Below are 20,399 nucleotides of genomic sequence, written 5' to 3'. Positions count from 1 at the left end.
TTTATTCCATTCTATTTTTCTTCTTCTCCATATGTTCATAAGCAAATGAACACTGCCTTTACATGCTCAACACTGTATTGAAAGTTAGGCCTGTTCTAGGAGTGATGACCACTTGCTGCTTGAATAACATGGTTTTGATGCGATTAACACAGCTTATGCTCTCTGGTAAAATGACCGCATAACTAGAGGATCACAAAATCAGAGAATGGCCTGGGTTGAAAAGGACCACAATGATCATCTGGTTTCAACCCCCTGCTATGTGCAGGGTCACCAACCAGCAGCCCAGGCTGCCCAGAGCCACATCCAGCCTGGCCTTGAATGCCTCCAGGGATGGGGCATCCACAGCCTCCTTGGGCAACCTGTTCAGTGCGTCACCACCTTCTGTGTGAAAAACTTCCTCCTGATATCTAACCTAAACCTTCCCTGTCTCAGTTTAAAATCATTCCCCCTTGTTCTATCACTAGACACACTCTTAAACAGTCATACCCCCTCTTGTTTATATGCTCCCTTCAAATGTTGGAAGGCCTCAATGAGGTCTCCACGGAGCTCAATTCCCTTGACCTTTCTTCATAGGAGAGGCATCATGTGTCCTCTCCAACATGATAAATCCTATTAAATTGGCAAGAAGAAGATATCAAATAAAGGCAGATAAAAACTATGGCTTTTAAAATGGAAAAGCAAAATTGTTTGACCAATTCAACAGAGGTGCATTCTGTATGTCTGCCCATCTGAGAAACTCATTATTTCTATATGCCCTTCTATCCTCCTGTTTTTGACTGGAAAATTCCTTCACAACTGGGATCCCTCTTTTCTTGCTAGTCAAAGGGAAAAGCATACATAAAAAATATTAAGAAACATACTTCAAATAAATATCCATTAGCCTTAAGTCCCTAAAATGCTTGGCAGAGCAGACTTTCTTGTGGCTTGTTGGTTGGTTAGTTGCTGCTGATACTGAGCACTGCACCTGAGGCAAGTCATAAAATGTTTCTTCAAGACTAAGCGCTATGGTATGAATTTACAATTAGTGCCTGAATAACTTTTCAGAGAAGTTACCTAAAGAAAGCACTGCAAGTTGAAATGTCTGTGGCTTTGAGACCCACAGGTCTGTTACATTGCTCTTGGTGCTGTGCCTGGTTTTTTTGCTTCATCAGAGTTATTATCAGAGGTATCAGGCTCTTATATCCACCACAGCAAGAACTTTCCTCTGTACTTTGCCATTTGCTCACTTGTCACACATTTGTGCCTCAGTCCAAATGCATTAAACACAAATTAGAGTTACACATGTTCTACGATTATTTTCACACTGCAATTTGACCAAGAAGGCTCACAATAGCCCTTAAAGGCATCAGAACCAGTTTCAGCCTGGTCATTTGAGGCACACAGCTCCTTCAGCCACTGTCACCACAACCACAACTTTGTATTTCCCTTTTCTGGGCAGCCTGGTCTAGTGGTTAGCGACCCAGTACGTAGCAGGGGGATTGAAACTAGATGATTATTGTGGTCCTTTTTAACCAAGGCCATTCTATGATTGTAACCCTGCTCTCTGAGCTGGTTCCTTCAGGGCTCTAGTAGCTGCAGGCCACGTCTTTGACCTTTGCTCTCTCACTTCGGGCAGCTGCCTTCATAGCTGCCTGCCTGCAAGGAAGAAGGCCTTGTCCCAGCATGACTGCAGAGCAGACATCTATGCCATCCCAGCCCTGCACGGCCTGTGTACCTCCTGGGTCTGCTCCAGTCCAGCACAACTGAAAAACATTTCTGTCTGAAAGCAACCCTGAAAGCTTCAAGCCCAAGATTTGTTCTCTGTCAGCATCTCTGTACGAGCATATCTAATTTATAGTGAAGGAAGTGTAGCATGCAAGTGTAGCTGATACAGATAAAGCAATCCGTCTCCAGACTGCACAGAAAGTTGAACTAATAGTTCTGGTCTTGCAAAGCACGTGTGGCAGTTGAATAAGGAGCAAGTTCATACATTGGCTATGTCTTAAGAAAAGCAAACATTGACATTCTCTTTTCATTACAACTTGTGAGCAAAATAAATGAGAACTGAATACAAAGACTCATTTTATAGTAGACCAATTTTCAGAGGCATGCTAGAAAGATTTGCTCTTGTATGGATTGAGAAGACACTGATTTAAATCTGTAAAGTTTGAAAAGGTTTCTAGGCCTAATTCTGCCATCAGTAAAACATGTGACTATGATATACACAGCATTTTAGAAAATATTGGCTTTAATTGTTATTAATTATGTTGTTGTTACTATTTGAAGTACTTTTCTTTTTTACATATTGCTTGTAAAATTTTGTAAGAATTTTTTTGTTCTATTTTCAAGCCTGTGTACTCTCTGGGTTTTAACCAGCAACTTGCCAAGCTCACTTCTACCATATACAAATGTATACCCCCTTATGAAAGCCTTCCACATAGAATAATATGCAAAAACGACTACTGAGAAAAACAAGTAGAAAGAGGAAATATCATTGTATCTCTACATGCATTAACAAAAGAGCTGCAGTGACTGCAAGAGCAACATCTGAAAAAATCCATACGTTATGTGTAATTGGCACTGTTTCAAAGTGCTTATAGTCCTTTGAACTGATCTAACAATTTGGCATATGTAATTTAGTGCAATAAAGTCAGAAATGCCAAACATGCTAACAGTAAGAATTTTCTGTATAGATTTCTCCACTTCCATATATTGAAGATTCAGAATGGAGGAATCTGGGAAAAGCAGAAGCACTGTGAGAGAACACTTTGCACATCCTGAATATATTACTTCTAGTAATCTCAGTGCTCGAATATTGGCATTGACACTGTGAGCTGTGCAATTGGGTTCTTCTACAGCACAAACATGTATGCAAACAGTGATCCCTATCTGAACTTCACGGATAAGGAATCTTTGCTTTTCTTGTCATAAATCTGCTGAATGAGACCAAACATGATTTCTAAGGCTGCAGAAATTTGAAAATCAGTTCTAAGAAGAATATTTCTGATTGGATGAGTCTTGGCTGATTGGATGTGTCTTGTAGCTGAACTACACTCCCAGTAAGCAGAGAATACCTTTATGTGCAACTATCATGGCAATTCCAGTGTCAATTCTGCAAATTCATGTCATGCTTTTAAACTACAATGGGGGAGATTTAGATTAGATATCGGGAGGAAGTTTTTCACACAGAGGTGGTGACGCACTGAACAGGTTGCCCAAGGAGGCTGTGGATGCCCCATCCCTGGAGGCATTCAAGGCCAGGCTGGATGTGGCTCTGGGCAGCCTGGGCTGGTGGTTGGTGACCCTGCACATAGCAGGGGGTTGAAACTAGATGGTCATTGTGGTCTACCCAGGCTATTCTATGACTCTATGATTCTATGATTTCTTTTCACTGCTCTTCAGCTCACAAAGCAAATCATAACTCAAAGGTAATGTCAGACAAGGGAGTTCTCATCTATTTTACTCACTCAGGGTCAAATACCAGGCAAAGCCAAAGTTTATCAGTTGTTGCAGAAGCTGGGATGTGGAAATGCTAGACAGGACTTTCAGAAAACAGGGACATTCTGTCAGCTAATAAAAGAAACTACGGTTATGGAAAACTAGAAACTGTCCCAACCACTGTTAGGTTCCTGCAGTAAAGGCACCCAAGAAAGTCTTATGAAGAAACCAATGGTTCTGAATGCCACACAACTCTCAGGTTGTATGGTGGCAAATAGAATCTGTAGTCACACACAGAAACGTAAGCAAGGAAGTGCAGAGACAATCTCCATTCCCAAATACTGTCCTTCATTTACACTAAATGAGGCACTAGCCCTGTGGGAAAAGTAGTATGCAGTCAAATGATTAAATCGTGTCACATAACACGTTTCACTGGGGGAAGAGAGAGGGGGTCGGACTAAGCTGTAATCTGGATTTGTCTTGTTCTTCAGAGTTTAACGTTGTGAACCTAATGGTGTTCCTTTGACATTTTTTATGATGCAGTTTTGTCTTCCTCATTGTTTTGCTTATTTCTGTTCCCTCTGTCTCTCTGACTCATGTGCTGTTCTCTGCACGTAGGTCGGGTGAGTCAGGAGGGAGGGCTAGCGGGGGGAGCATATGGGGTGAGCAACACTCTGGACAGAGAATCTAGGAAGGAGCAGCAAGAGGAGAAAACCTGCCAGCTGAACAGTGATATGAAAAGCACCAGCTGCAGCCCAGACTGTGGAGAGAGAGAGCAAGAGAGAGGTGCTTTTACTGGAGAAGGCGGAAAAGCAAGAGGAATAGTATGGGGTGGAAGGTTTTTGTGGAGGGAACACAGGCTGGGAGATCAGAACCCTGTGTTGCCATGCAGGTGTTACTTCCTGTGGTCTGTCCTTAGCTTGTCTGGCTTGCCTTCAGTCTCCTTTGTGGCTTTTACATACAAAACTTTTGCTCTCCCAAAGCACCTCTTTTTTTTTTTTTGCCCAGATCCTTGTCCACCAACCCAAAACTCCCAAACCAGAGACAGCTCTGTACTTTCTTCACCATGCTCCTCACCAATGGTGTCCTGTTCAGAAGGTCCCATTCAATCCACCAGCTCCAGCTCCTTACTCCTGACTTTGCTGTCTTTGCTTTCCCAGGAGCTACGAAGCTGCAGCTGTATAACATCAGTCAGCTCCCTTCATCTCTGCTGTAATCCATATGTCCTGTTAGTACTGATGAGGCTGCAGGCCCACCTCCAACTCCCTGCTGTAGTTTCAAAATGTCCGTCTGTCTGTCTGTTAATAGATGTTGGCACAGTTGTGCGATAAGCATCTGAATGTGCATTGGAACTCACAGGGCGACGTCAGGCAACCTGATGGCAGGCAGCTAGGCATCTTTTTAGAAAAAGAGGGTGATAGGAAAGGGGGACAGTGAGAATGAGAAGGCTGTTTGGAGAAAGGAAGCTGAGTGAATGCAGAGAAGCATGGGGAGAACTTGAAGGACATTTTGTGGTGAGGAAGAGGAAAGGGGGAATAGAAACCCAGCCTGCAGCACATTTCTCATGAAAGGTGCAGGGGCACAAACTTCTTGTGTGTCTCTATATATATATCAGGTATATATTTATGCAACACACATATAATCATAGTCAGTATGTGTTAGAACATACATACATATATGTGCATGCACATATATGTTACACGGTAGGCAGGCACGTGAAAATGAAATCATCAAGTAATTTGGAAAGCTAGTGATTGGTGTAAAGGACAAAGAGTGAATTCTGATTCTGGATCTCCTGCTGAAGTTCCCTACCAGAACATTGTTTTAACTCCTTTCTGTTTCTGAGCAAACGTATTTCTTTATCTGCTCGAAAATAGATGTAAATGTGTGCGCTTGTGCTTCAATTCAAGTCTCAGTAAGGGATGTGTCCTCTTTCTTCAGCTGTGAGTGCACAGCCCAGCAAAACCTCACATACCTACCTGCAGCTGCCGGGTCTGAGCTGGACCGGATGAAATCCAGGCAGTGTGCCACAGTGCTGGCTTTGATACAGACCCTTGCAGAGCAGAAGGTACACTTGGTGATGGAGATATCTTGAAATGCATTCCTAAGCTTTCTTATTTTAATTATGTAGTATATAAAAAGTGTCTTTAATGTTTATTTTTTATTGGGTGAAGGAATGCAGATTTCTTACTAGTTAAGGCTGTGTGACAAGTCAAGAAAAGCCATGAAATTATTTCTACAGACCTGCACAGACCTCCTTAATGTAACTTACATGTTCTGGAAGGAAAATATTCCTTTAAAAAATAATGTTAAAACTGAAAACGGAAGCCATCAATTAGTCTTTCTATATTTACATTTATAGACTAGAATGTGCTGTTTATAAGGAGAAAAAAAAAAAAAGAAAAAAAAAAAAAACACACTTTCTCAGAAAGAAACTTCTGGGATCGCACACAGTTGATCTGTCAGAATAAAGGCCAAACTGGCCATGCCCTGAGGCAAGAATTTCCTAAAAGTGAGTATTAGAAGAGAGCTTCCCAAAAGCTTTTGTGTATTTAACACTGAGAATACAGACAGTAAAACCAACCGCTGTGAGTACAGGTGATACAGACATTTTGGCCTAGAGAAGCAGCTCTTCTTATCCCTTAAGATGGGCACTGGTCCCAAGGAAAGCAGGAACCACAGAGGCCTCTTTAGTTTTGCAGGGCCCTTCTGGCCTGGGCATTCAGGGTATACTTTAGTGAGAGCACCCAGGGTGACATCAGCAGCTCCCAAAAAAATGAAGATGGGAACTGTGAACTGTGTACTGGAAACAGAGGGCAGATCAAGAGAACAGCTGGGGATATGCCTGCAGAGAGAAGCTGCCAGCTACTGACTGAGATACACAGGGTCTCAGGAACCAAATCAATCCCTTAAGCGAAACTGAACTTTGCCATGGATTGCAGTCTGTATTGATTTCTCTCATTTCAACAAAAGTCATATGTCAACAACACCGGGAAAAATTTAACCATATAGTCCTGTGCTCCTGGTAATGTTTTTTCTCCCATTGGCACTGGAATTGATTTTAACCTCAAACTGATTCTTGGTGTGAACTACAGCACATCAGCTGAATTGATATTGATGGGCTCCCTCTACTGGGAAATTGCTGTTCATGCTGTCTATCCATAAAATAATTTTTAAACGATGTATTTGCTAATGCATATACATTTTTTAATTACACTGTCCATAGAATTCTAAAAATATTTCAACCTTTTCCCTAAACACTACATGTTTCCATAACATGTGTGGACAGAAGGAGTTGGGTGTTGTTTTTTACCTTTAGAGTTGGTCTCTGAAGTGTATAAAAAGCCACAAAACTTAGAGTAACCTTGTAATGGATCACCTCATTGAGTAAAGTTTTCTTTCTTTTTTCTTTCATAGCTGGAATCAAAACTTGACTATTTCCTCTCTGTAGTCCTAAAGGTCCCTTTGTTCTTGGCTCTTTCATCACAAATGACAGGAGTCTGTTACTGACATTGCACAAGCGCATGGACACAAACTGTTGAACAGGTTGATTTCCTTAGTAGACACTTAGAATTACACTGTTAAAAGCAAATGGAAAAGAGTGCTAGCAAATAAGATCTTAAGTGTTATGTTATACTAACAAAGTCATTTCCCAGGAAATTTGATGTATGCTTCCATAAGAAATTAAAATCCTTGGTCTAAAAAATGTACTGAGTCAATATACTAAGTAAACAAGGATACCACTAGTAGGTGAAGCCCCATTATTATCAGAATATCTCACGCAAGATCCAGAACAGACAAAATTTTATTTTATTTTTCTCAGGAATGTGCTGTGTTCAATACTTTCAGTTGTTTGATACCAGACCAACAAATATTGAAATTAGGGTTTTGTGTTTGAAGTACAGCTATATCAAGGACATCATCTATATCACCTAATTTACCTCTGTGGAGAATGGTGTACCCTCTTACACCAGAAATTAAATGAACATTTTGCTTCCTGCCTGCAGTGTCAGCTCAGAAGCATAGATGTGCAAACACCCAGATGCTCACAGCTCCTTTGGAGCACTAGTATTTCCTTTATTTACTAATTCAGTCATAAAAAGAATGACACACACACTGGCTAGAGCAGTGACTCCAGCAAGGCCAATCATCTTTACCCTTGGGTCTTTGCATCAGTGCAAAATTGCCTAAAAACCACTAATGATCATACTGAGGATTCCTCTGTCTTCTACATAGCTTCTATGATAATGAAGGATTGGTGATGCTTCTCCAGCAAACATAAACATCACTTTTAGCCACCATCATTCAAGGATTAGTCAAAGTCTGGAGAAACTCATATATAAAAACCTTCTCATCTCCACATAGCAAGTTAAAGAAAAAAGGGCCCTGGGATTTTGTCACAATACTTCTTTGTGAAAACTGTGCACACAGTTAAATTCTATGTTGCTGTCAATTCTCCAATGATCGTGGCAAACAACACATGGATGCAAATCTTTCTCCTTTAACTAAAGAAAAATTTTCATCAGTCTTGAATGGCCTCAGCTCAAAATTACTTTTTGTTAACTAATCAAGTTGCTGAGTAACCTAAAGGAGCAATAAATATTATGAATGATGTTTGGTATCTGGATTATAATAGAATCATAAAACGGTTTGGGTTGGAAGGGACCTTTGAGATCATCTAGTTCCAACCCTCTCCTATAGGGAGAGATACTTCTCTCTGGACTGGATTTCTCAAAGGCCAAATTGCTCCAGCCTGGCCTTGAATGCCTTTAGAGAGGGGGCATCCACAACCTAACTGGGCAACCTATTCCAGTGACTCATCACCCTCACAGTAAAAAAATAGGAATATTATGTCAATTCCATGTAAAACAGCAGAGTAATTGAAAATCAACCCCCTACTATGCTATATGCTATCATAAGGAAATATATTATAGCATTTGCTTCTTGACAGCTATCTAAACCTCTGGTACACTGACAGGGAAGTGTCTAAGAAGTTTGTGTGATTTTGGTACTTATTTCCCTGTGGTCTACAGGGCTAGATTTTGGCTGCATTACTCTTCTGAACAATAGTTCAAGACTTGCTTTTTTTAATCAGTGGTTTTGGCAGATGGCTGTAGAAGTTCAAGGTGTCATGATTATAAATCGTTTCTTCGTCAGTAATTCTGATAATCAGATTTGATTATACCTGTATTTAATTTTATATTTTTAATATGTACAGTGAGTACGTTCAGAGCCAGGGATTTTGCCTTGAAGATGCCCACCTCGAAGATCAAGTAATCACACCAGAAGATCTCTTCATACCCCTCTTTGAAAATACTGTGCTGTAACTGGATCTTGCTCCTGAAATGCTTACGTACCCAAGCGCTAACATCTCACAGGAGCTCTTACCAGTTAGCTAGAAGCAGTGGGAAGGATCCACAAAGAGGTGTTGTTTACCAGAACATTGTCTCCCACCTTGAACCACAGCAAGTTCAAAATGTTCTTCTTGGGCCTCTAAGCCAGGTCAGTTTTAAATGACAGCCCATGGAGGAAGTGAGCAACCTGCTTCTGCTGCCTACTACTCCACTCTGTTCTAAAACTGTTATATGTGTTCTATGTTATCTGTTACTGAATATTCTAGAAAATACATTTTTGATCCCTCTGTCTTCGCTGCCTGCTAACTGATCTTCTTTGTATCCAAGGTTTGGATATTGATCCAATTCATAGCCATCCCGCTCTTGGAAAGAGCAAAAAAGCATGTGAGAATGAAAGCCCCCTAGAGTCCTACTGATTACTTGTACATCCCAGTTCCATTTGTTCCATCTGTTAAAATAGAAATATCAGCCATGCTATCCAAATCAAAGCCCTGTTTGAATGATTACCTTCCTTCTTCCTTCCCAAATGCCTGATTAGTTATGGAATAATTGCTGATATCTGTGGAGAATGATTTTATCCCACTACATAATTTTAACTCTTTCTAAGTAATGCTGCTTGCATGAGCTACATGGGACTATGTTGGAAAGTGCTGCTATCTGGCTCAAAAGGAAGCATCCAAAATATTCTGTCTCCAGCATTACACCACAGGGGTAATGGCTGGCAAAAAACAACAAAAACACTGAAAAACTCTCCCATTTGAAAGAGGAGATTCAGTGATAAATACATGAGCTGCTTTCAGAGAGCAGATATAGTGAGAGACAGACCTGATAGGCTGCCCTGGGGGCAATGGGGCTTGCCTGTGCATTCACAAGCTAGTAAACAATTCAGAGCCAGTACTCAAGCCTTTCTATGTCAGTTCTCTTTGCTGTTTCCTTCAAGTGTGATGTACAACCGGTGCATTAGTTTTACATTTGTTGCTGATCAGAATCTCATGAATACAATTTTTTTGCAAATTCTGGATATTGCTGGGTCTGCTGAGTTAACGTAGCTGCAAAACAGGAGGAGGATGTTGGTCCTCCAAAATCCAGGCAAAACTGATGCTGCCATGACATTCAGCTCTCATGAGATGTGAGAGCAGGCTGCTATCTATCTGATATCGTCTAGTAGGTGGCAATACTGTCCAAGGCAGGGGATTGGAACTGTATGGTCATTAAGGTCCCTTCCAAACCAAGATATTCTGTGTTTCTATTCAGGTCTGTTGTAAGGCGGTCTTCAAATCAGGATTATAAGAGGATAGTTATCTGTGCGAAAGTTTTGGTCAATGGAAGAATTTTCTGAAAATCCAGTCTGTACTGGGGAGGACAGGAACAATACATAAGAACAAATATTTTTTCAGTCAGATTTATTAGTTTGTAATATATGTTGCCAGGCAAGAAACATCTCACAAGCATTAGCAAGGGTTCAGTCACTTTCTTTTATATCCTCAAAGTCCTATAGAAACAAAACCAATCCCAGAATGAAGATAAGTGTCACAAAGTTTTGAGGATGCCCTAAGTTCTTAAAAGGTTGAACATTCAAAATTAAGGCTCTAAAGTAAAGTAATAAAACCTTTGTTGATTACAGAAAATCCTGGGAAGGATACCCAGCAGACTTTGACTCTGGCTCACAAATCCATCAGTCTTCACTATCCTCTATTACCAAAGCAGGCTTTCTTCTTACTAAGCCTGGAGAAATTATTCCCAATGACAGGGATTTTCTCTGAAGGGAAGACTCCATGTCAAAAAGCTGTGTTTCTAAGCATATGGAAATTGTATTCCTGTGCATAGAAGGAAATCTTACTTACAGATGATGAGATTTACAGCTGAGTTTAGAAAATCCTCAGCCAGAAAAAAAATTCCCAAGACCTGCTTATCCCTGGCAGAGTCACTTCCCAATTCCTTTGTTTGGAATTAATTCATGAACAAAAAAAAGGAAAAAATGAAAAGGATCCACCACCCTGAATTTGTGGGAAGTATAATCAGCCCCTTGAAGAAATTATATAGAAGTGCAGGAGGCTGATCATCTCTGTTTTTTACCAGAGGTTTGAGCAAGGCTCAAATTTTGATGAGGCAGAACTAGAGTTGTAATGAAAGAGTCTTACAGCTACAAGTCACAGCTACAAAATAGAAAATGAAGGGAGGAAAGGCCACAGCAGAGAAAAAGCTGGCAGAAAAACTAGTTGTGTGACTTGGGAAATGAGACTGGGGACATGGGAGAGAAAAGAGTTTTATTGCACAGACAGTGACAACAGCAACATGTGGAGGAGAGTGTGAGGGCTTATTTTCCTATCATCTCCACAAATTTGGGGTTGGGAGACTGTCAAAGAGAAGAGATCCCCATTTCCAAACCATCTCTAAGTCTATGTCAGGGCCAGTAATGGATGATAATTTATGTGTACATTTTCTTTCCCGATCTTTCTGTTCACAGTTAAAGCACAAATATATGGCTTTGAATGACTTTCCACAGCTCTGTAATACATAGGTGTTCTCCTCCTAAACAAACATATCCACTATTGTCCTGCTGCAATGCTAAATCTGCCTGAAACCCTCTAAAGGTGTGGTTCATTGCCCCATGTCTCTGAGCAGGGTCACATTCCTACTGGAGAAAAAAACAACAGGAATGTAGTAAAATGGTATCAATTATGCAGTTGAATTCTAGTTTCATTTTGCAGCTCTGGATTTGCTCTAGCTAACAAGCTTCTTCTAGTCAAAACAAGAACGCTCCCTCTGTTCATCACAGATAGTGCTAAAATTCATTAGCCCAAGACATTCTAGCTGCCTGTGCATCAATATCCTTTCTCAGTGCTTGCTTGTGAAGGAAACTGTTCGTTGTGTTTTGCGGGTATAGCTTCTGAGTGTTCATCTTTCTGCACTCTCCCTGGCTCTGATTTCTCTCCCATTCTCTTGTGAGACTTGTTCTTTCTCAGATGCAGTCTCTCTCTTCTCTCCTTCATGCCTTCAGGTTGCTAAAAGGCAGGAGAAAAATAGAATAGAATTAAGTGACTCTTACATCATCAACAAAATCTGATAACGATGTTTCAGTAGTAATACATAGTAAAATACTACATTTACCAAAATATCAGGCAGATCAGCTTTAACATAATGGGTTCAAACTCATGGCCCCAGCCAGTAACATTAATAATCAGCAAAGAGCAACACGCTCTAATACTTTTTGGGTGGTAGGAGGGTAATCTGCCTGAAAGGCAAGCTTGGGAGAAGAGACATGAGTGGGAAAGGAGGCTCTGAAATTTCAGCTTAGATTCCTTGTTTTTCTTATTTCACATGATCCATCTTTTAAAATCTGAAAGTTGCTCACTGACAGTTACAAAGACCATGCTGAAAACAAGTGCTGAAACATTTATTTAGAGAAAAGCAACGTGCAGGGAAGGAGAGGAAGTGAAATTACCTTTTCTCCACTTTTAATTTCTTTTAATCTGCTGGTCGTATAAAGGGTGGTTTGAACAATACTTATAGGGTTCCAAATGCAAAAAAGGATTTTTCAACACTCTTTTTGGAGCTCCGTGTTTAAGCCCACTCCCAAATTTCCTTTCAGATCTCTAATACCTATCACTCAGTTCTTCAAGGTTCTTCAGTCCTTGACCTCTTACAGGCTTTAATAGTTTGGCCTAGTTGAAAGACAGATCAAAGTATAGCCCAGCACACCTTGCTGTAAATTACAGAAGGGTTCCAGAATCCGTGTTTTTAAAATGCAACCAAAGTCAAACTTAGTTTATTATATTCACTGTACTTATCACACAACTGACATGCTCACAGACTTCCTAGCAGAAGTCTTTTGAGAAATGATAAACAATCAGCTCCTGATGAGGGCTGGCAAATGAGGCAGTGGAAATTCTGAATGAAATAAATACTGAGTAGTTCCTGAAAGGAAAAAAGATTACAGAATTCACATAAAATCTTAAAAATTGAATAACAGAGTTGTCATCACCATAACTCTTCATATTCCTAGAGGACTGAGCATGCAAGGACTGTAACTGTGGGACTGATCATGTAATTATGCTATTTATTGAAAAGAGATTTTTATTGTTTCTTCTCTTACTGCTAAATGGAAGGTCTGCACAGAGAGATAAAGATTACTTCTCCATATGAAACTGACAATGTCAAAAAACTGAAAAAATAAAGGATACTTCCATTTGTTGTTACTGATGATAATTATTCAGAGTTATTCAAGCACAGCTTTTCAATGGGGTGACTGAATTTGACAGAGTTCTTCCAATACTTAAAAGGGATTTACTGTTCAGTACCCTTCCCTCCAGTATGTGATACAGCAGATAGTATGTATCATTATAATAAATGCATTAAATTGTCAGAAAGGTCATTATTGGCTCCTCCTTCAGTGCAAACCATGCAGAATCATGCCTCAGGAGAGAATAACAGGGAGAAGAATGAAACAGGAAAAGGATCCATGCTGGCTGCATGCCCTTACAGTGAAAATATAGCAATGGCTGCTGCTGCAGTAGTGCAATGACACTGGAGTCCCAGGGAGTGAAGAGAAATCCCTCAAACACCATGATGCTTGGCAGTCTTACAGATAACATGGCATGTGGTTAAACCAGGTCAACAGCAATGAGAAAATGACTTGGATATCACAGCAAAAGCGAAGCAGATCTGTTTTTATATTGTCTTGTTGCCACAGGGTGTCCAGTGTCTCATTTTGAAGTTACACATTTTGGAACAAGTCTAGGTGGTGACACTACATCCAAAATACTCATGTTAATGACATTAGCAGTTTTACATTTCTTCAACTACAGTAAGGATCACACCATTCAAGAAATTCTAATTCAAGCTTATTTCTGCTCCTCCCCAAGCAAAGACACAAAGATTATATAAGGGATAAAGCTAGCCTGATTTATTAATTTACTTATTTTTTATTTTATTTTATTTATTTGTTTCTGAAGTCTTCTTAAGGTTGCTGCTAGTTGTCACCTACCAAAGAAACTGAGCGTTTGCTCTTGAAATGCAATTGCTTCTCAAAGGACTCTGCAAATTCCTGCATGGAGTTTGACCTTGTCTCTGGGCCTGAGCTGTCTGCTGAAGGTGTTCTGCTTGCCTTCTTGTGGCAGTGGTATTTGACATCTTGGTCTTCTTGAAATTCCTTGGAGCCCTTGAGATGACCTGAAGATGAACCTTTGGCAGAGGCATGAAGTCGTGTTGTATGGAGAGAGGAAAGCCTGGCCTGCAAAAGAAGAGGTCTTTGCTGAGTATTGAATTCTAAAGCAGAGCACACATGGCAGATTCTCTACTAGAGAGTACTCTCCAGGCAGTACTACAGAACAAATAACCTTGCCCAGACTTCTGTATCTTTCCTTATTTGTGCAGAAGAATCACACTGTCAAAGAGCTTGCTTCCTTGGGGCAGCAGCGAAATTTACTCATTCCCATTTTTGAGTATCTAAAGTTTTGGCACCCAAATAAGCATTTGAAATGTGAGGTGTGCCCACTGTCATGGAAAAGAACTGGGACACTTCATAATCCCAAACACCCAGCCATCCCCTCAGGGAATGGGTTCTAGGCAGGGCTTTTAAACAGCAGAGACCCAGCCCTTCTGTGGCCAGATGAACCAGACACTGAGTTTGACTCACAGGTGCTCTGGGTCTTATTAGAGATTTTGAGGTCAACTGAGTGTGACAGAGACCATTTCTAGCCCAGTCTTATTATATCTGCTGCCTGGCCTAAATGCAGACAAGATGCTCTACTGTTCAGCTCCAGGTTTTTTAGTGGTTTCTTGGGCATATTCATCCTGACCTCACAAGAGAGCATTTTCAGGGCACTAAGGGACACATCCCTAATAGAAAAATGATAGAATGATAGAATCATGGAATCATTAAGGTTGGGAAAGACGGAAACAGGCTTTTCACAATGGCTTGATGAGAGGTGCTAAATCACCAGTAAATCTACTTCTGTTGCATCTTCCAGCAAAATACCACAGCTCCATATAGGTTTTGCTTCCCTCGTTATGACTTCCTGTATGCAGCTATTGGCAATAACTGAGGGACTGTATATCCTGCTGTTTGTTAATTTATACTTCTCATTTTCACAGTCACCTGAAACTCTTTCTGTTGTTGTTGTTTGGTTTTATTTTTACATAAGTCTTATATTTTCTAGATGTACTTAACACCAAAGGGTCCTCAGCACATATGATGCAAGTTCAACTTCATTTCCAGACATAAGCTAACTCTAGCAACTAATATTACGGACTGCTGCTGAGAGTAGTGGTAATGATTCCTGCTATGCTATTTTTACTTTGAGGCATAATGTTACAACACTAATCGATATTGCTGTGATTTCTGTAAGGTCATATCGTATTCTTATTTGGAAAAGCACCAAAGCAATCGGATTGTGCTTGAGGGACAGGAGTACACATGCCATGTCAAGCTGTACAAGCTGAACATCTTCTATGTCGTTTTAATGGTGTCAGTGTATATTGTTTCCTGGAAACACACATTGTTTCACACTAAAAATCACAGGTATTTTTTCTTAGAGGCTTTAAAAAAAGAAAAATAGAACAAAACAGGAGAACAGATGAAGCAGAGGATGGTATTCATCAATCTTGTTTTACATTATCTGTAAATATTTTATGCTACAAAGATGTTGCTTTTTATTTTTCCTTCTCAGGTGAAATTATAGTGGCGCTCTTAACAAAAAGAATGTAGTTCACATGCTAACACAGACACTATGGTTCAGAAAAGAGATAGGCCTTCCTCTGAAATGCAGATTTGTCTCAGTGAACCTAGGGTACAGCTACACATGTGACAAGGGGAAATGGTTTTAAACTGGAAGAGGCTAGATTTAGACTATATATTAGGAATAAATTCTTTATAGTCAAGGTGTTGAGACACTGGAACAGGTTTCTCAGAGAGGTTAAGAATGCCCCCTTTCCCCCCCCCCCCCCCCCCCCAGAAGCACTCAAGGCCAGGCTGGATGGAGCTTTAAGCAACCTGGTCTAGTGGGAGATATCCCTGCCTTTAGCAAGGGGCTGGAACTAGATGACCTTACAGGTCCCTTCCAACCCAAACCATTCTACGATACTATGATCATGTAATCTCATTACAGCAGCCATGCTTCCTCTCACAGTGCACACACACATTAGTACGTTACTGTCTTATGAACACAACCTGACAGAGGACAAAGGCCTTAGTACAATTGCTAAGAATGAACATTTCATGGCTTATTACTAGTAGAAAACAGTAGTCCTCTTTTATTTAAGATAAATTCTGGCAATGAGTTTACGTAAGATCCATTTCTTTGACTTAATACATGTGTTTAATACATAGATTGGGTGCCAAATGGATTGCGTGATACCACTGCAAATAAGAACAGGCCTGAGATATCTTTAATCTATGCTTCCCTTTCTGATATCACACGAGCTGCTGGAAACAGAGATTTTTTTCTGTATCCACGCTTTCTTGTCCACCCACTACTGCTGCCTTCCCTTTCCAAAAGCCTCTGAGTGCTGCTCCAATGTCTGCTCCTATCCTTGCCCCAGTAGCTGGCTCCTGTTTTCATGTGATGCCTCTTTAGCAAGCTTCTATCATCTCTGGCTTCTAGGATTTGCCTTGAGTAGTTCTTCAACTGGAGAAATGGAGAGGAGGTGAAACAAGGAAAAAGGCATGGGAAGTGAGAATTATATCTGTTCTTTGATATCACAATAGGGAATTTTTGCTACCTCTCTGCGTTTGTTTCTCACTCCCCTTAGTACCCCCTTTTTCTGTATGAGCCTTTGTGTAATCCCAGTCACGCTTAGTGTCTGTTTATATAATAGGCAGCAGATTGTTTGCTAATGCAGAAAAAGCACAGAAACAAAAAATCCTCAAGAACTTGGTGCCAATGTTATTTGCCTATTCTATTTCTCAGTTTCTGTTGGAGACAAGATAATTTCTTCCATCTTTTGGCTTTGATCTGAGGACTCACACAGCTGTCAGTGAGACAATTAATCTTCAGAGTGTCAGCATTGCATTTGTTGTTTGCTCAAGTTTACATAACGACCCCAGTTCTCTAGGAATATTTTGGAAAATCTGACATTCCGATTCTGTCCCAGAGCATTCTTTCCTCCCAAGAAGCTTATGGCCAAGCATGAATTCCTTAAAAATGTTTCAGCCTAGGCTTACACTGATCTGTAGTAATGATATTGCAATAGATGTTTAGTCTGATTTTAGTTTAGAATAAGTGTCATTACCTTCAACTGTAGTCAGAAGTTCTGCTCTCACCCTTGGCTGTTTCTTATCTGCTTTTCTGTCATGAGCAATGTCTACTTCAAAGTTCTCGCATATATAGGGTTGTAAAACTCTAACCAGTGCTCCTCAGCATGCAATATTTTCCCCACAGCAAAATGCCTGGGAAATAGGAAACAGTCCTGAGCTGAAATGATGGAGGATAACTAGAATGCATCAAGCAAAGTCATCAGCTTCAGAAAGAGAATCAGTTACTGTATCTGAAATTTGCAGTGTGCAGCAAATTAATTAAAGCAGTTGAAAGCAGATGACTTAGTTCTCCTCAGGCTGTTTCCACATTCACTGCAGGCCTGTGATGACTTATCTGAACCTGATGCTTTTCAGGGGAGTGAATGTATTTGTTTTAATGGAGAATTCTGGACTTATTGTTTTAGCCTGTTTTGGCATGAGAATTCCTGAGGCCAGTTACATGTTCTGCCAGTGACCCAGTGAGGGATGAATATAAGTTTGTGTTCCTCTGCAAAATGGGAACGATCACAGCAAAAGCATTTTGTGAACTGCATCTCAGTAATGTTTGTCTTATAAGGTATGATACGATCCCGGGGAAAAAGAAATACAAATTATTGTTAGTTTCTGTGAAGCAAATCACAGAGGAGATCTTCTACAAAGCTTTGTTCATATTTTGAGAGGCTCCTAAATGACAGGATGCCACAGAATTCAGCTATTGTGTTTTAAGTGAGAACAGTGGTAGGAAAAAACTATAAAGAAGACCAAAAGAAAACCAACCTATTCCATAGCTGAAAGCTATTTACAGAGTTATTCCAAAGCACCTTCTGTGCCATCGTGCTAGCACTGTGCTGTGCAATACCAAAACACTGTTGGTGCAAATGTAGTTCATGTGGATGGAACTGCATTACTGCTGATACGCAGTATGCCAGCCCTGGTATGAGAGAAAGTGTGTTGGCAGTGCTGTTTGGGCAGCACAAGTTTATCTGTCTGCACAAGAAACTTTTGCAAACAGCTCTGTCAGTCAGAACCTGCTAATGTAGAGGGCATGGGGATGGGTTGGCAGTAGGACTAAGCAGTGTTAGTGGTCTCTTCAACCTTAATGGTTCTATGATTCTATGATCTGATTGTAACCAGGACAGCCATGGTAACCTCCCTTTACAATGTCAACACAGAAGAAAGTGCACACTGATCCGCTGAGGATGTAGGGTTAACTACAGAAGAGACAAGGTCTGATCTCAGTTATTATTCCTCTCTATTAATTGCACTATTCTGACAAAAGAAAGATGTTATTTAACTAGCACTGATAAGTGTTTTGATTTTCATAGTAGTTATTCTTTGTAACAACAGTCTAAAGAGCACATCTAGGTGCAATAGCAAGTTGTGGCTCTGAGAAGGAGATGCACTTTTTGAAGATGTTTCTAAGGAATTATTAGTGCACCCAATTGAATAATTTCTAGATTTGATTTAACACAATGTATTTTAGCGCTCTTCACTATCAACTGATCAGAAATTTCTATTAAAATAGTTTATTATAAAAAATTATCAGAATTTTATAATTATATAGATATAAGAAATCCAAACAAATCATCCTTTTTCATTCCCACGGTCTATTTCTGGCACTGAGATTGAGGTCTATATGTGCTACATAATATAGCTGAGCCAAGAAAAAAACTGTGGAGCACTAACATGAAGGCCAGACATAATTAAGTGTACAGGGTAACTCTAACTGATTGAACAATCATACAAAAAGTCACAGCCTTTTCTCTCCAAGCTAACTTCATTAAAGTTCTAGTGCTGATTCAGGGATACAAGTATCATTAGCAAAAGCATTGAAATAGCTTTTGATCAAACTGAATTTAAGAACATGCTTCAAATTAAATGTATGTGTACACACACAAGCATGCAATGAAGCCGCATTCAGCAACTTGCTGAATGGAATGCAATTTAAGGTACATTCTGATGCTTCAGTCTGTATTAGGCGTAAAGAAATCGTGTATGCGTAATTCTCTGAAGAACAAAACTAAAATATCATAAAATTGATATTCAGAGAGTAAGGAGGTCGTTTTGTTCTCTTTTGCTCCTCTTAACCATAATTTTTGAGAAAAGAAAAAAATTTACGTGGATGTAAGAAATGTGTAAATGTGAATGTGACACTGTGGGATGTGGTTGCATGGACATGGTGATGATGGGCAGATGGATGGTTGGAATGGTGGTTTTTTCCAGCCTTAATGATTCCGTCATTCTATTCTATGATTCTATGTAAAGGAAAAATCCCACTGCTTAGAACATGGCAGATTCAGTGGAAGGTGATTTCCAAGGTGAAATATAGTACATGACAGAAAAAAAACTTTGCAATATAATAGTACTGGCTTTGTTGCAGACATTATGATTTAGGATATAACTGAAAAATTATTTGTAAGTAAACATAATTACTTTGCGAAGACAACCGATGCATCTGGGAAAAAAAAAAAAGAGATAGGTTTGAGGTACCTACACTTTTTTTTTAAGGACTGGGAATATCTGCTTTTTTTGCATTTTGATTATTAGTTAGTTGTCAGCTACCTTAAAAAACTGTTTTGGCATTTGAACCCTGTCCCTTTCCCCACTGTTCTGATGGTTTAGGAAAAAAGAAACTGTTTCTCCCTTAACAATTTACTTCATAATATAATAAGCTTAGTTATGTATTTTCAGGTTCAGATACTTTAAACAGGGAGGGACCATATCCTCTAGCTTAAATTCAAAGTTACACCAGCAAGCAGCTAAATTCCAGAGAGAAAAACACACAGCTTCCTTGAGAAGAGTGGTTGTAGAATTAGGTCAAAATCCAATGAATGTGTATAGGCTTATGTAGTTTTACATGTGAGAACATACTCATTGAAGACAAGTTCGTGCACGCCAGATTTCTGAAGTGCTTGTATCTCTGTCAGGTCATGCTTTACCAGACAGAAAATCATAATGCATAGCTAGGACTCCAGCAGTTATCGCATTCTTCCATTTTTTGGTCCCGTCTTTCCTCATCATGAAGTTTTCTCATCTTCCTCTATCCCAAAGACCTCTGAGGCTTCTGGAGGGAGCTGAGTTTGAGAAGCAACTTCTGCCAGTAGGAACTGAACCTAGTTGACAAGGTAAGTGAGACATTCTCATCCCAGCAGATCTCTAGGGTTAACTTTTGGGATGTCTGCACTGAAGATTATACATAAGCCACACACACATGAACACAGAAAACTGCACGCAGTTCTTACCGGAAGGGAGGCTCTCCTTTCACTAAGGGATCGTGTTTGACGTTTCTTGTGGCCTCTACTCTCTTTCTCATTCTCATCAATCAAGCTGTGGCCCCAGAAACTGCTCATCCATCTTGCAAAGGAAATATCATCATCCTCTTCATATTCCAT

General features: G+C 40.0%; 1 protein-coding gene across 1 annotated transcript; it reads right to left on the bottom strand.

Moving 5' to 3' along the window:
- Positions 1 to 11,596: 11,596 nt before the first annotated feature.
- Positions 11,597 to 20,399, bottom strand: LNP1 (leukemia NUP98 fusion partner 1). The gene is made up of 3 exons (XM_052665580.1): positions 20,250 to 20,399; positions 13,759 to 14,004; positions 11,597 to 11,776 (listed from the first exon to the last, which is right to left on the bottom strand). Exons 1-3 carry the CDS (start codon positions 20,397 to 20,399, stop codon positions 11,597 to 11,599), a joined length of 576 nt encoding a protein of 191 aa, XP_052521540.1.

The sequence above is a fragment of the Tympanuchus pallidicinctus genome, unplaced genomic scaffold (genome assembly GCF_026119805.1).
Source record: "Tympanuchus pallidicinctus isolate F22 unplaced genomic scaffold, pur_lepc_1.0 scaffold10, whole genome shotgun sequence".
Classification (NCBI taxonomy): Eukaryota; Metazoa; Chordata; class Aves; order Galliformes; family Phasianidae; genus Tympanuchus; species Tympanuchus pallidicinctus.
This window is presented reverse-complemented; position numbering and strand designations above follow the sequence as displayed.